Source organism: Acartia tonsa, chromosome 3 (genome assembly GCF_053477335.1).
Source record: "Acartia tonsa isolate MP-2025a chromosome 3, ASM5347733v1, whole genome shotgun sequence".
NCBI lineage: Eukaryota > Metazoa > Arthropoda > Copepoda > Calanoida > Acartiidae > Acartia > Acartia tonsa.
The window spans coordinates 48,162,847-48,179,390 of NC_137262.1; the positions used below are offsets into that span (position 1 = coordinate 48,162,847).

Below are 16,544 nucleotides of genomic sequence, written 5' to 3' on the forward strand. Positions count from 1 at the left end.
TGATAAAGTATTATCTTTACAGATTAGATTCTCTTAATCTGTAGTAGAACATTTTTTAAATAGTTAAAACAGTGCTTCTTTAATTAGGCCATTTCAAAAACGCATTTTGGAGTCCAAAAATGTCCAATTTGAGATTGTAAAAGTAATATTTATTTTCACAAATATTTAAAATAACATACAATTCACAACAACAGAACACGTACTATCAATGAATAGAAAATAATCATGCTAATTAGAAGCCACACTTTTCTTGAAAAAATCTCACACACACAAGAATACAAAAGATGGTAAAATAAAATACATGGTAAATATACGATAGCAAGTGCACTGTAAAATAGTTTATTTCACTATTTCGATAATATTTCTTTGATTTTTTAACCTACAAGCAAAAAGATAACTGCCTAGCCGTGAGTCGAATGTTAGGTATGAACTAATATTTAACCATTAAAAGCAGAAAATATAAATGAAGCAGCCGTTTTAGTTCACCGAAAGAAAGACTTTTTTAGCTTTCTATTAAGGTACAGCAAAAGTGGTCCATCAAATTTGCAATTCTTTCGCATTTTATTCATTAAAGTTTTAAGCCTTAAAATACATAGTTGCCTTCATATGTTTTTTTGCTAGGGAAGACTAATATATATTTTTTAAATGTGGATTTTTTAGAGTGTGGTAAATACGTGGTAATAAAGCAATCATTCCATACACCGTTATGTAAATGAACACTTTTTATATGTTTACATTACTTAATGTTGGCATGTACGTGTTTTAAGATCATATTTGCACTCAGACTCGTGCACAGGATTTACAAATAGGTGGCTATGCACGAGCGGAAGCAAGTGATTTTTATTGCAGTACAAGGATTAATAAATACATTTTCAAATGTTTTTGTCGATACCATGCTTTCAATCATTTAGTCCTACACAACAGAAACCAAGTATATCAACATAGGCAAATGCCCTACATAACTGCTGGAAGCTGATTAACATCACTTGCTCTCATTCGTGCAAAGTCCTCTAAGAGAACAAATGTTACAAGAACGCATATGGCCATGACAAGCTTAGTTGTGATGTTAGTATTATTAGTTATTTCTTTCATCGTATTATAAACGGCTTTCCGCGGATATAGAATGTACAATTATAAGATTAAAACCAGAGTAAGTTATAAACAGCCAAGAAAACTATTACGAATAAGCACTGGCAGTCCTAGTAAATGAATAGACCAAATTTTAAGTATTTGAAACTATACTAACACAAAATGGGGTTAATTAAAAAATTAATTCCAATTTTTATTAACAACATTATATGTACAATTTTATTACATTATAAAAGTAAAAAAAATATTTTATTTTGTTAAAGTAATAACATACCATTAATTATCAAAGTTAAACATTAAAAATAAAGTTAAAATGTAAATTTTCTTCGATGAAAAATAATTACAATTATACATGTTCATAAGTTTTGCCGTTATATCAAGTAAACATAGCTAGTTTTAATGAAAGGTAAAGTTTATGAATGGATGGACAATGTACATGACAATCTACAATGAGTTATCAAAATTTAATGCATTTTATGTATTTTTAATCTTTGAATACAAAAAATAAAATAAAATATAAGTTAATGAAGATGATTTTAAAAACAAAAAGTAAAGCATCAATGCGATTACAAAAAGTGTATGCTATTCAAAATTATAAATAATAGCGGCCTCTAAGCCTCTAATGACATTTGTGGGTAGGGGGAAGGCAAACCTCTATTTTCAATGTTAGTTACAAAAAGAACAACTATTTGGGAATGGGAGGGTATTTTTGTCTAAATGTAATTTATTTTCGGAGACGGGTGGTAACCTTCTCAAAAATAAGGGTGTGTGGGGGGGGGGGAGTTTTGACACATTTGCGTAAACCTGGAGTATAGGCGTTATCTTTGGACTAAGAGGATAGGTTATTAAAGATAAAATTATTCTTATATAATGAAACATCCGCAATTTTAAGATTTTTTGTATAGGCCTCCAGGTTCCGGAGCTCCAGGCCTTCAGGTGGTCTCTGTACAGGTTTACAGCAAATGTGTCAAAACTCCCCCCCCCCCCCCACTTATTAACTTCCTTTGGACCTGTAAAGAAGAACCATATCGGCTCAGCGGTTTTTGAGATCCTTTTGTACAATAGTACAGATAGACAGACATCCTGTTACTTTTACATGCAGATACAGGTAGAGTCCTCTAACTCTCCATCTTGACATGATGCACACACTTATTCATTTCTCTGTGTTTCTTCATGTCCATCAAAGTTTTGAAAGTCATGTGACACGCCACGCAGGGAAATCTCGGTTCCTCCGTGTGACTCCTGCCATTCATAGTCATGGACAAAGGGATCAAGAAAATGTACAAATTATAGTTTCTTTTAAATATTAAGTAAAAATTTATACAATATTAGTTGTGTGTTTTTCATAGGATTTATACGAATTTTCGATTGAGATTCGGAAATTGGTCCAAAAATGTCAGATTAATGGGTATGATTCAGATTTTGAACCCTATAAAAACTAGAGTCGATGGCCTTTCTTGTTGGTGGTAAAAAGAGGTAGGGAAGAAATATATTGTGTTGGAGAACTTTAGAAGAGAAAATAAGTGATAAAAATAAGAGCTTTAACAGTAAGCCAAACTAGTATCGTTGCTAATAAAAACGAAAATCCTGTTGTTAATTGCAAAATAAACAGACAATTTATTGTGCTTATATGAATGCAGTAAAGTTATGAAATGAAATAAGATTTTAAATAAAATCCTAATTCTGATCCGTTTATCCGTGCCTTATGTGTGAATCCAGAGCAGCTTTATGCTTAAATGTTTTACCACAAGTATTGCACTGAAATAAAATAACAATGAAAGACAAAAAAAGTATTAAGAGTATAAACATATAATCATTCTCGTGTTGTAAAAATTTCATTAAAATCAAATTACATTAATTTGACATTCGAAGAAAAAAACTATTTTGCCCTTCTTAGTAAAGTTAGATAATTATCATTTTCAAACATTTGGTGACAAATTAATTTTTTTTGGAATGTCGATTGATAATCCAAAATTTCTTTAATCTTTATAGAGTAGCAACGATTTTACGTGAAAAAAAAACTAAGGGGAAGGAAGTAAGGATGTGATGAATGTACTTAAGTAACAGATTAACTGCGCTACTAAAAAAATACACTAGACAATGAAAAATTACATTGAATAGCCTGTACCATCTCATCGCATATATGAAGATTACTACAATATACACACAATTAATTCATTTAGGAGATCTTTTGATTCAACCAAAACATCTCCATTAGAAAAGGTTAATGGTTTAATGTTTGCTCTTTGCAATGCAGAATTACAACCTTGTTTAAAACTCTGGTGGTGTGCCCGTGAAATTTAAGTTCATGTATGGGAAAATTCAAATGCAAGGAGCTTCAAACATTAAGTAATTTTCTCAGACCAAACTTTTTTGCAAGAAAATTCAACAGTACGAGTAGCCACATTTTAATTATAAAATAGTCATTTTCTTTTCATATTATTTTAAATTATCTGTAATATTATTGAATAGAAGTAATTATAAAAAAATAATAAAATATTCAATTTTAAATAAATCCCGATCATTTAAGAGATTTTAAGTTTAACTTTAGTGCTCATCTAATAAATATGTTTTACTTATATATCTTGCCTTACAGAAATATAAAAATGCCAAAAAACAGAGATTATCTACCATTAAAAAAATATTACCTAATAAAAATATCAATTATATTACCTTTTGAGATCTGACCGAAGAATGAGAAATTTTGTGTCTCTCCAAATGACAAGGATTAAGAAAACCTTTTCCACATTCTTCACATTTATATTTCTTTTTGTCTGGGTCATGCGCAGAGCGCTTGTGGCAATATAAAGCTTTCCTAAAAAAACATACCCATACAAAACATATATTTCAATTAAGACTAAGGGGATATACAGTTGATACAATGGACGGTTTTCAGCACAAGAAAAAGATCTATAAAAAATGTAATTTTATTTTAATGTAAGAGAGGGATCTAGAGGGATTAGACAATGGCCAATAAATCCAAATGATGATTCACAAAATTTCCCTTATGTAGATTCAAATTAGTTGTTGAAACGTTTGAAAACTCAACTCAATGATCCAACAAATAAAAAAGTTACTGAAGTTCTCAAAGTCAACGAATCAAAAAAAGTTATTATAAAACTTTGGAGACTAGTGTAATAAAAAGCCCTTTGTCACCTCTGGGTGTCAGGAATATAAAAATAAATTTTTATTTGGTAGATAAATAATTTTACCTGTTTAAAAACAAAGACTCGCATAAGTCACATTGAAACACAGTTTCTCCATTGTGAAATCTTTTGTGCGTCTCCAGATTACGCTTTACCATAAACTTTTGTCCACAGGTATCACAGGAGAAATGTTTACACATATGCAGCCCGTATTCCTCTGCGTCGGCAAACGTTCGCTTGCAAGTTTCACATTGGATTGTCCGTTGTTTACGTTTACAATAATTTGGATTTTCATCATGTTTTTTCATATGAACGTCCAATTCCTCCTGGGTCATAAATTTTTCAGAACAAAGTTTACAACAAATATTTGAAACATGTGTTAGAATGTGTCGCTTTAGTTTGGAATGAATTATTTTTCCGCAGTGCGGACAAATTTCAGGTTTTCTGGTGGGTTTATGGGATTCTCGTCTGTGTGTTTTCAGTTCATCATTTGTGTTGAATACTTGATCACATGCCTTACATGGAAATGTTCGGTTATGACGTCGTTTGATATGTTCTTGTAAACGTCGCTGGCCTTTATACACAGATAACTGTATGTTATTTTTAACAATTGGAAAAGAAAATGAATAAAATAGGTGTGCGTCCAAAATTTAAAAAACTAAGCAAAATAGCCATTCAGCCGGGGATCTCAAAGGAAAAGACAATGTCCGATCAATTGTTTATTCCCAATGATGGTAAACAAAATTACCCCTTTTGTAAATCACTAAAAATGGTTGAAACATATGGAAAAACATCTTTATGATCCAACCAATCAAATCTCAATAAATGTCCCAAAAGTTGTTTAGCTAATGAATATGAAAACGTTATTAGGACTAGTGCAATAAACAGCCTAATCTCCCCCCCCCCCCACCCCACCCCTGCTATTCATCTATAGTTATCTGTTTGCCTGCACAGGATCTGCCACAGAGGTCGCAAACAACAGCGGCTGGCTTCAGGTATTTAGGTTTGTCAGGATGTGCCTCCTAGTTGCAGGATAAATGGATAAGTAAAATGTCACTAACGTTTTTGTATGATTAAGGTAGGTATGTACGAAACAATAATGTAAATGAAAGAATGAAAATGCTTTGTTACCTTAAAAAAGAACAAAATCTAAAAAAAACATTGAAAAATATTTATTATTGATCTCCGTTTAATTTCTTGTTGATCAATTCTCATTTTAAAAACCAGTTGGTAATCTGCAAAAAAAATAATGCTTTCAATATTTAAAATTCTAAAAACAAAAACATCAAATTGATTAACTATCACAAATTAACATGTTTTTAAAACTACATGTTGTTAGGTACCTAAATTATTTCGACTATTTTATATTCATTTAAGCCCTGCCTTGCGATGTATTTTAAAATTTTGTAAGCCATGACATTTTTCACCACAAATTCTGCAGCTAAAAATCTGATTATGTTTTCTTTGGATGTGTGTGTTCAAACGTTGCTGCCCTCGGCATTTTTGTCCACGAAGATTACAATCTATAATATCTTTTTTGGTTGATTTTGCTTTTAAAGCATTTTCATTGTCAACTAAATTTTCCAAGTCGTCAAAATCTAAGTTAGGGTCGTAATCAGGGTCAAAAATATCGTCATCTTTTTTAAAGTCTCCGTTTTTCATTATGGTGCCATTTGTTTGAAAATATTCATCTTTAACCCCTTTAATTGATGTTAGTTCAGCGCTCACTTCAACTAAAGTTTCTAATTCTTCATCTTTTATATAGATAGAGCAGTCATCATTATGATTGGTCTTAATTTCAGGATCATCTTTGGCAATAATAACATTTTTACACTTGTTACATAAATCTTTTGATGGTCTTTGTTGAATTTCATCAAAATTCTCTTTTTCTGATAAAAAATTTATTATTTCTTCTCTTAATAGATCATTTATTGTTTGATTATCTGTAAATTTTTGCTTAACTTTCTGACAAACGAGAGGACTAATTTTTTCCAAAGACCACAGAAAGATAATTTCTTCAAAAGTTGGGGAAATTATTTCGTTTTGAGAAAGTTCATAAGATCCATCTTTATATCCAGTCTTTTTTAGGTTTTGAGCAACTATTTCTCTGAATTTTGTAAAGAATAAGTGTATACTTTCCCCATAATCATATTTTATGTCATATAGTGATAAAATATTTTTGTGATTGTCCGCCATTTTACTTTCTGTAAATTCAATTTCTATTTTGTCGGTCATCTTATAAAATATATAACATTTTAAATCTGAAATAATTCTAAATCATGATCTTATATAATCTAATTGTTTATTTTAACTCAAATAATCATAATCAAAAGGTAAAATAAGATCTAATATGTAAATGTATAAAATAAAATGTCTTATTAAAATTACACGTAGGTAATTTCATAATGTAACCAAATGAAGAAAATCAAAGGTCGCGATACAAATACCTGTTCTATGCATAGATATAAGCTTAAACATGCAATTTTAGCTTTCTAGAAGCATTCTTAGTGGTAGAAGGTGATTTTGCATTTTTGTGCCAATACGCGAATTATCTAAAACATCGAGGTTCTTGGTTACCCGTCTTTAAGCTGCCCTAAAGGCACTCTTATGTCATTATAGACTATAAGTTCAAATGGTAACTGCCTTTCATTCTTCTTGCCATTTCTAAAAAGCTAAAGAGCTTCCATCTAGCCCTTCTGTGAGTTGAGATCTGAAAAAAGTAGAACCGAGGCTCTATTGAAGGATTGAAACTATGTATAGAGAGCTCGAATAGTCTATCTTTCAACCTGCCTGCTGGGGCATAGGAGCTCTTAATCCCGCTACAGTTGGGCTAAAATGGTGTTCAAGGTGTTTGAGAAAGGTCTTATTGTGAGTAGGAGATAACATTAAAGGATGCCTAGTATAAAAAAAGACTTTAGAGTTCGCACCCTGAAGACAGGTAACAAAAAATTCAATGTTTCACCTTCGCCTTAAGTTTTGACTTTGCCAGGTCTGCCAGGGGAGCAAAATTAGACCAATCTTTGATGTTAATGTGTATATAGAGAGCTATTATCATCTTTCCAAGACAGTTAATTTAGACATAATTATTTATATAACAGTAAAGTATGATTTAGAAAGCGTAGCAACTCTATAAATGTTACCAGAATGTCCTTATATCCATTTTTATGTGACGTAAATATCATTTTTATCTGATTTTTGGAATACTGATTCCTATTACAACAAGGTACAATTCTATAAGTAAAACATGTTTATAATCAAGTTCTAAAAATGTAAGTATGTCCTTAAACAGTATCCTGAATTTAAGCAGTTTTGCAACAATTTACTTAATATTTTTTCAACTTATACATTTGTATTCTGCTTATTCAATTCTGACACTCAACAAGTGTTAATGTTTGTTTGTCCTACCAGTTTGGAGCTTCGCTTTTATGGTTGTTGTAATCCTTGTTTGATGAAAATTTGCCATAATTGGCCATTTTCGTTTTTTTTTGTAAGAATTGCTGTAAAACGCTTCAAAAATGAAATATCTTTAAAAAAGGAATACAGATACTAATGGATAAATGTCTTAGTACATACTAACTGTCATACTCTATCTCTTACAGTGAGGTCATACCATGTCGCCAAGTGAAGTCATTAGAGGGTCAGTTTTAGTGGTCTTAGGTAAAATATCTGACCCAGCATATTACCCTGACAACAAAAACACCTTTGGAAGTGATTTGTACACCTAGAACTGATTTTATGGCCAATATACTAACACAATAATTACCAAAATCCAAGAATCTTTAAATTTTCTCAGTTCTCGACTTTAATGTCACCTTTGGTGTTGTTTCAGAATATATGCTCAAATGGTACCTCCTAGTAGAATCCAATGCCATTTTTAAAATGCTAAAGAACATTTTTTCTAGCTCATCTGTGGCCAATTTTAGAGTTATTGTCTTAAAAACTAGGTTGAAAGGTCGAAATTTTTCCGTTCTCTATATATGACTTTAGAGACTTTAGAAAGGGATCCTTGGTTTTACTTTTTTAGATCTCAGCCCACAGATGGGCCAGAAAGACGTTCTTTTTCTTTTTAGAAATGGCAAGGCAAATGAAAGGCAGTTACCGTTTGAACTTATAGTCTAAAATGATATAAGAGTGCCCTCAGGACAGCCTAAAGACCGGTAACCAATAACCTCAATGTTCAGGTTTAGAGATTCATACTTCGCGTATTTTCGAAAAATCTTGATTTCACCTTCTACCACTTAGAATCAAGATAGAACCAAAAAAATTCATATTATTGCTTATTTTCATGTATAGAACAGGTATTTGAACCGCGACCAAAAATTTTTTTTTTTGAAATTACCTATTACACAGACTTCTTAAAACTGAAATCTGGTTTTCAAAACCAATTTTTTGTGTGTGAACATTTCATAAAAAAATAAATATATTTAAAAAATCATAGGATAACTAAGATCTACTAAAAAGCTAGGAACAATGCATAGAAATACCCCTTTAGCTCTCAACTTTGGTTGGCACGTCCTCCATCTTCATGCCACATTTGCCCGACTCCCTGTGCTGTTTCATCTTGATGGAGGTTCTGAACCTCTGGTCACAGCTGACACAGGGGAAAGGTAGTTCACCAGTGTGACTGTGCATGTGGTTCTTCAGGCCAGATTTCTGCTTAAACCCCTTCAGGCATACCTCACACTAAAAAAAGCGATAAATATTTACTGTTATTTTTTTTAAAAATTAGATAAAATATTAAATTCAACACTTAAAAAGAAATGATATGTGGATAAAATAAGAAATCAAAAAGTTTACACCAGCTGGCTAATAAAACAATTCCGCCCTCTTTCCCTTATTATGTTACCCCATTCCCTCCTCTGACCATGGAGGATCATATTAACCAATGTATGGGGAGTAATATCAACCTGAATTAATGACAAAAATTCCACTTCACAAAATCATCATCCACGTGTCCTATAACTGTTTAAAAATATGTTACCTTGTAAGGTTTGTCTGAAACATGAGTATTTTTGTGTCTCTCCAAGTGACAAGGATTAAGAAAAGCTTTACCACATTCGTCACATTTGTATTTCTTTTTGTCAGGGTCATGTGCTGCTCGCTTGTGACAATACAAGGCTTTCCTGAAGAAAAAAAAACATAAGACCTAATAAATTATTCTATATTTTATACTAGAGGCTACGCCCACTAGAAGCCTCTAGGGGCATTTAAGGAGAACGGGATGAAGGTACCTAAAATAGTTTTTTAAAAACCTTCCCTGGACCTATAAGAAGCTTTAATGTAAAGGAGAACCATATCGGTTCAGCGGTTAGCGAGATCCTTTGCTACAGACAAAAAAAGCTTACTACTTTATATTATAGGATTATATTATTCACATATTGATTTTATTATCTTTTACCTGTTGACAAATAATGCTTCACATAAATCACAGGAGAATATTTGTTCACCAGCATGATATTTCTTGTGTATCTCTAAATTTCTCTTTGTCATGAAACTTTCTTCACACAAATCACAGCCATAGTGTTTACACATGTGGAGTCCATATTCCTCGGCATTTGCAAAAGCTCTTTTACACGTATCACACTGTGATTGTAATGAATAAAACAATGTATAAGGGGTGTATGTTCTCCATAGGAGGATCCTTTGCTAAGGAGGGGTGGGTGGGGGGGGGGGGGGGGTGAAAAATATGTGGGAGGGGGAAAAATAGAAAAAAAGTACCTACAGAAAACATTTTTTCCCCTCCTTGGGGAAAATAGAAAATTATGTGGGAGGGGGGAAATGAATAAAATAAAGAGTAGGTACTGAATACATTTTCTATTATTAGGAAAAAATTAATCTTGTGCAGAATATATACCACTAGAATGTATTAAAATTTACTTATTCTTTTTCCATTCACAGCAAAATATTAAACATGATAAACTTCAATTAAATACCATTTTTTCCAGGTACAAAGTACAAGTGAAAATTTACGAGAAAAGATGACATAAAATATTTTTTTTTCAGTTGATTTATCCCTTGTCCCTTCCCCTTCCAATTTGTTTATTCTTATTGTAACTAATACATATATAATTTTACAGCGAAAGTACTTTAATAATATATTCATACATTCCTGAATATTTCTTTTCTTTAAAATTCGATAATTCGGATTTTCTTCGTGTCTCTTCGTGTGCGCGTCCAATTCTTCTTGCGTTAAAAACTTTTCGCGGCATATCTTGCACGTGATGTCGGATATATGAGTCAAAATGTGTCTTTTCATACCGTAGGACTTGATAATCTTACCACAATGCGGACACATTTGCGGCTTTATCGCGGGTTTGTGAGATTTTAATTTGTGTGCCTTCAGTTCTTCATTGCTTTTGAATATTTGATCACAGTGCTTGCATGAGAATATGGAGTTGTGTTTGCGTTGAATGTGTTCTTGTAGTCGGCGTTTGCCGGCAACGGATTTTCCACAAGTGTCACAAACAACCTGCACAAAAATATTTTAATGAAATAAAAACTTGTAGATGCAAGTACTAAAAAATCTAACTAACCCTCCCCTAATCTGTATAAATTAAAATTGTTGATTTGAAAAGTTAGAAAAGAATAAAATTCTTTCAACTTTTCCCTTAATTATTTTGAAATGGCAAGAGATATATTTTAAATTAAGGGGAATGTTAATTTTCCGCCCATTGTCCTATTAATGTAAATACCTTAAATAAATATCTAACCTGAGGTGGCTTTATGGGGTTCGCTTTATAAGCAGTTTTTGTATGCTTTTTGAGACCATCCCAGTCCTGGAAGGTCTCCCCACATTTTCTACATTTAAAGATCTTGTTGTGTTTTCTAAATTTTTAAATTTGGATATATTTTACAATTAAAGTATTATACAGTAAAACTAGAGACAATTTTATCCAAAATGAGAAACCAAACTGTAAAGAAGAACCATATCGGTTTAGCAGTTAGCGAGATCCTTCGGTACACACAGACAAACAAATAAACAACCTATTACTTTTATATAAAGATACTAGCAGCCACGCCCCTACCATATAGAGGATCTGTAATTTAAGAGACAGAGGAGGTAGGAAAATAGCTGAAAACCATGGCCTAAAACCATCACAGGATCTATGTTATCTAGAACTTAAGCTCCAGACAAAAAAAAACTTAATACTTTATATAATAGGACCGATATGGTTTTTTTTGTTTTACTTTCGACTATCCTTTTAAAATTTACCTTCTCATAGGTTTCTTATAATCTAACTCTTGATCTTTCAGAATATCATTGTCGGGTATCCAATCTTCATTTAATTCATCATCTTCGCCGTTTTCAGAATAGTCATTGTCAGACATAGATCCTATATGCAAGTAGAGGTTCGAGAAAATGAACATCAAGAACGATTTATTGTTGTTAAATCTAATAAATTCGCATTATTATAGAAAACAGTTAAATGAAACACACTCTTAAAGGAGAAAGTACAAATTTTATTATTTTGGTCCTACTTATGCTATTGAGTTTTGCCTGTGCTTAAAAGAGTCCAGGAATGCAGTTTAAACCTTGAAATTCGGCTTGAGAAGGGTAGGTCCAATGCCTTTGTGTTTGAATAATATATGATAACGTCCACCTTCCCCATTTTAATTGCGACAATCTATATAAACGTTAGGTAGTTTATTTATATAATTTTAAAATGCAGATACTTCTGGAATTATTTTTAATTCAAATTGCTACGTATCTAAAAGTCTCTACTTTCCTGATTTAGTTTCCAGTTTTCCATTTTTATCAAATTCGTCCATATCCATTGAATTTTCTTCATCTTAAGAACATACCTACTTATCTTTTTAAGCAAAGGTCTTTTTGTAATAATCGTCTTTAGTTCCAGTTAGTTACATATGATGGGCAGTAAGGTCTATTGCTTTTTTTTATAAACAAATAAATTGTTTTATTAACTTTGCATAATTCAACTAATTAGTCTCTTTATTATAATTTCTATTTTCTTTCACTTTTTTTATTAAAGGGGGTGAGTGGATGTGACACTTTTTGAAACCAAAACTAATAGCCAACTAGTCACATAGTACCTCTTTAAAGCAACTTCCATGACATATTTTACTGCTGTAACTCTATTTTTTAGTTTAGTTCCTTTGACAAAAAAAATCTATGAGCTGGAAATTTTAAAAGTTAAGTATGAATTCCTGAATAATCCTTAATCTTCTCTCTCTTGACAATATCTCTATTGTCATAGTCATCACCAGTTAAAAAAATATTCTCTATATCTTCTTGCTTTATACATATGGTTGTATCTTCTATATTTTCAGTGCTAAAGGATAGTTGAATAAGTAAATGTTTTAGGGTTCCAGGACATTCGAAGGAGTGAAAAACGGAGGAGTGGACAAACACAGGAGCGTCTAAAATATCAAGCTAGATAAGTATTTCTACCTATACAGGTTAGGTTAGGTTAAGATATGAATATACAAATAAGCCTCCTGCAAGGGGTTAGGGATTTAAAAAACCTCTACGTTTGTCCTAGGACCTGTTTTAGAAGTAGATACAAAACGATTAGAGAAAGAAACAAGAAGGGATTTGTAATTTACGTAATAAAATATAAACATTTTGTTTATTAAAAACTTTAAAATTAGGTAGGTAATATGTTATTTCTCCTGTGTCTAATTAAAAAAAAAAGACAGTAATTTAACTCTTTACTAATTCATCTATGCCTGGGTAAAACATCTGAGGTTTCTAAAACTTCAGGGTCAGTTTTTGTAACTATTTGTCTGCTACATGTTTTACATTTTATGGCTTTTGATTTAATTTCTTCACTAAATTGTTTACTAGAAAAGAAGTTAAATATTTCACTTTTAAATTCATTTATCGACACACCAGTATTAAGTTTTTCATGAAAGTTTGATTTTATTTTTGGGGAAAGGTTTGAGTTTATTTTATCTAGGCACCAAAGAATTATAACTTCTTCAAAAGTAGGAGAAATAATTTCATCTTGTAATAGATATGCATCCCCTAGTTTATATCCTGTTTTCTTTAAGTTTAAACTTATAGTTCTTCTAAATTTTTCATAAAAACTTAAAATATCGTCACTGTCGTCATAGTTTATATCACATATATCAAGAATATTTGGTACATTTTCATCAAAATTATTTGATAATAAATTATCAGATTCAATATTATACTTAAAATCATCCATTTTGATTTTTATTTTAAAATCTATTCTTTCATCACATTTCAATCTGAAAATCAATAAATAAATATTACAATTGTATATTATAAAAACATTTTATATAAAGGATGTTTAATGATATTTTTAAATTTTTACAAATCTAAGCCAGAAATATCCTGACTTTACATATTAAAATAAAAATTAGGTAATTATACATTTAATATTCATGTGAAAATTTTAAAAATAATAGTTTCTTTAATAAATTATACAACCTAAACTTGTGATATTTCTTTTAATATTTGAGATTCATAATATACTTAATTGAATGAAAAAAATCATTTCATCAAAAAATGATAAAAACTTATACAAGTACGTTGAATGAAAAAATATTTATTAAACATATTCAACAAGTATGTCATAAAAAATCCTGCGTTCAAAGAAAATTATTATTAAAAATAAATGAAGAAAAGCTAAAATTAAAGTTGGTTTATATAAATGATGTTTTGAGCTTTACTGGTAAAAAACTGAGTAATTTAGTTATTTGTCAAAGAAACTAATAATATTGTTACTGCCTATGAATAAAACAAATCAAAAGAAATAATTTTATGGATCAACTTTCAATTTTTGGAGGTAGAACATTTTCTTTTTTCATAGTACATTCTCCTGATTCTCTATGCTGCTTCATTTTTACAATATCCTAGTTCATAACAATTGGATATAATAAAATAAAAACAGAAAAGTTTTTTTGTCATCAAACTTTGGCATATTGTATAGAATAAACGAAGTGAATTCAGATAAAAAAACGTCAGAAGATACCTTCGCCAATTTTTTTTAATGGGACGGAAAAAATCCTACATCTTAATTAAAAACTCACCAAATGATATGATGTCGTGTTACAAATAGACAGTCAAATTTTGTATAAAATATTTTGAAAACTTCATTGGCATAAAAAGTACCTAAAAAACAATAAACCTGTTTTTAAAAATGCTTCAAAACGCTGCTTTATTATTATTATATCCTTTCCTTGAAGCTAAGATCACAGCTAACACATGGAATTAGAGAGATTAGGCCAGCATGTGATTTCTTGTGTATTCTTAGGCCAGACTTCTGCTTGAAACTTTTAGGGCATTCGTCACACTTAAATAAAATTTTATACAACTAAAATTTATGTATAATCTTGTCATTTTTTAGGTTCAACCAATGCTATAATATTATAGTTTAAGGGTTTTAAAAGAGGCCTCTAGGAGAATTCTAAGAAAGGAGAAGTCGACCCCGCCCGACTTTAAATTTTTGTTTGAAATGGAAAAAACTTCTTTTTGGAGATGGGCATTTTTTTCTAGTGGCGATTTCTCTTGGGAGGGTTTCGATACCCTCCACCCAAATAACCTAAACTAGACCTATGATAGGCTTCACTGTAAAGGAAAAATATATTGATCTCTTAGCAAGATCATTTGTTACAGACAGATAGACGTCCTGTTACTTTCATGTAAGGAAAAGCAATAAATTATCTTTACCTTGAATGTCTTTTCAGAGGAATGAACGACGACATGAGCTTCAAGTTCCCGACGATTCAGGAATGGCTTCCCGCATTCGTCGCACTTGTACTTCTTGGCGTCAGGGTCATGTGTTGCTCGTTTGTGACAATACAGGGCTTTCCTAAAAAGCAGAGAATTCATAATAATGATGGTTGAAGAATGACAAGTTCATATCTTGCATATTAAAGATAAAAAGAAATAAAATCTTTGTAAATCTAGTAATTATGCAATATTTGTTGGATGTATTATAATAGGAACATTAAAAGTTACCTTTTCAAGAAAAGAGCTTCACACAAATCACAAGAAAATATCTGTTCTCCTTCATGAAACTTTTTGTGCACTATCATATTTCTTCTTATTCTGAACCTTGCCTCGCACAACTCACAATCATAATGCTTGCAAATATGAACCCCATAGTCTTGTATGTTTGAGAAGCCTCTATGGCAAGTCTCACACTTTATAGTCTTCTTTCTGCTTGTACGGTAATTAGGATCTTCTTCATGACGTTTTGTATGCGCGTCAAGCTCATCCTGTGTTTGAAATTTTTCGCGGCAAATTGTGCAAACAATGTTTGAGGTATGTGTTAACAGGTGGCGCTTTTTGAAGTAAGAATTTATCATTTTACCGCAGTAGGGGCAAACTTCGCGTTTAACCTCATTACTGTCATTTTTATGGACTTGAGCGCGGTGGGATTTTAACTCATCTGCACTGCCAAAAACTCCATCGCAATCTTTGCATTTTCGCGAAGTTTTATGTTTCCGTATTATATGTTCTTGCAACCTTCGCTCCCCTGCACATGTTCGTCCACAAATATCACAAGCAACGGGAGCATTATATTTATTTATATTTTCCAAAGGTTTGCTGCGCGATTTTTTCCCGCCGCCGCCTTGGCTTACATTTTTGTGATTGTCAATCCGGTGTTCTTTCAAATCATCAAGAGTATCAAAAACTTCATCACACTGTTTGCATGGAAATCTGTTATTATGCTTGCGTTCAATATGCTCTTTCAGTTTCTTTTCCCCGGCACAAGTTTTCCCGCATTTATCACATTTAATTGGAGGATTATTTTTGCTTAATTTTGGTCTGCCGCGCCTTTTCTTCACGCCGGAGTCATTGTCGTCGGATAGATAAAAGTCCTCATCGCCGTTGTCATCATTGTCAAAGTTTTCACCGTCAGAAAATTCCATGAACTCTTTGTCTTTCTTTGTAATCTCACTGAGTATATTGTCCATAGAAAGATCTTCATCCTGCCACCCTGTTTAAATGGCCATTTTTAAGTGTTAACTGTGAGTTTTTCTTGAATGAGTTTTTAATAATCACCAAACTTAGCATAAGGGATTTTTACGTCTTGATTTATATTTCTTTATAATAAAAAGTATTAAGTTGTTCAATACTTTAAAACTTAAAATGGCAAAAAATTTTAGATTTTATCTTCCAGGGTCATAAATCTTAAATGGAAGACAAACACCTCACCCTTCAAGGAATAGAAAGTTTGCTTAGGGCCAACAATATATGTGTGTTATTAAGTGTTTATTAAAAAATATACTTTAATGCGAATACCTACTAATGTTCAGGTTGTCTTCTTTAAATAAGAAACCCATCTAGTCAAATAAAAAAGCTAAAATCATTAA

At 31.4% G+C, this 16,544-nt stretch overlaps 3 protein-coding genes across 3 annotated transcripts; all 3 read right to left on the reverse strand.

Annotated features, from left to right (window-relative positions):
• Positions 1 to 1,271: 1,271 nt before the first annotated feature.
• LOC145314425 (uncharacterized) lies at positions 1,272 to 6,517 on the reverse strand. The gene is made up of 6 exons (XM_080154319.1): positions 5,619 to 6,517; positions 5,182 to 5,257; positions 4,302 to 4,809; positions 3,763 to 3,904; positions 2,792 to 2,847; positions 1,272 to 2,331 (listed from the first exon to the last, which is right to left on the reverse strand). Exons 1-6 carry the CDS (start codon positions 6,468 to 6,470, stop codon positions 2,208 to 2,210), a joined length of 1,758 nt encoding a protein of 585 aa, XP_080010445.1. The 5' UTR covers positions 6,471 to 6,517; the 3' UTR covers positions 1,272 to 2,207.
• A 1,715-nt stretch (positions 6,518 to 8,232) lies between these two features.
• Positions 8,233 to 13,440, reverse strand: LOC145314424 (uncharacterized). Its single transcript, XM_080154318.1, has 9 exons — positions 12,924 to 13,440; positions 12,402 to 12,526; positions 11,961 to 12,025; positions 11,449 to 11,567; positions 10,946 to 11,060; positions 10,345 to 10,704; positions 9,634 to 9,818; positions 9,217 to 9,358; positions 8,233 to 8,918 (listed from the first exon to the last, which is right to left on the reverse strand). The coding sequence occupies exons 1-9, from the start codon at positions 13,403 to 13,405 to the stop codon at positions 8,724 to 8,726; spliced, it is 1,788 nt and encodes a 595-aa protein (XP_080010444.1). The 5' UTR covers positions 13,406 to 13,440; the 3' UTR covers positions 8,233 to 8,723.
• Positions 13,441 to 13,781: 341 nt separating this feature from the next.
• LOC145314427 (zinc finger Y-chromosomal protein-like) lies at positions 13,782 to 16,195 on the reverse strand. The gene is made up of 4 exons (XM_080154320.1): positions 15,184 to 16,195; positions 14,893 to 15,034; positions 14,400 to 14,515; positions 13,782 to 14,073 (listed from the first exon to the last, which is right to left on the reverse strand). The coding sequence occupies exons 1-4, from the start codon at positions 16,143 to 16,145 to the stop codon at positions 13,989 to 13,991; spliced, it is 1,305 nt and encodes a 434-aa protein (XP_080010446.1). The 5' UTR covers positions 16,146 to 16,195; the 3' UTR covers positions 13,782 to 13,988.
• Positions 16,196 to 16,544: the final 349 nt, after the last annotated feature.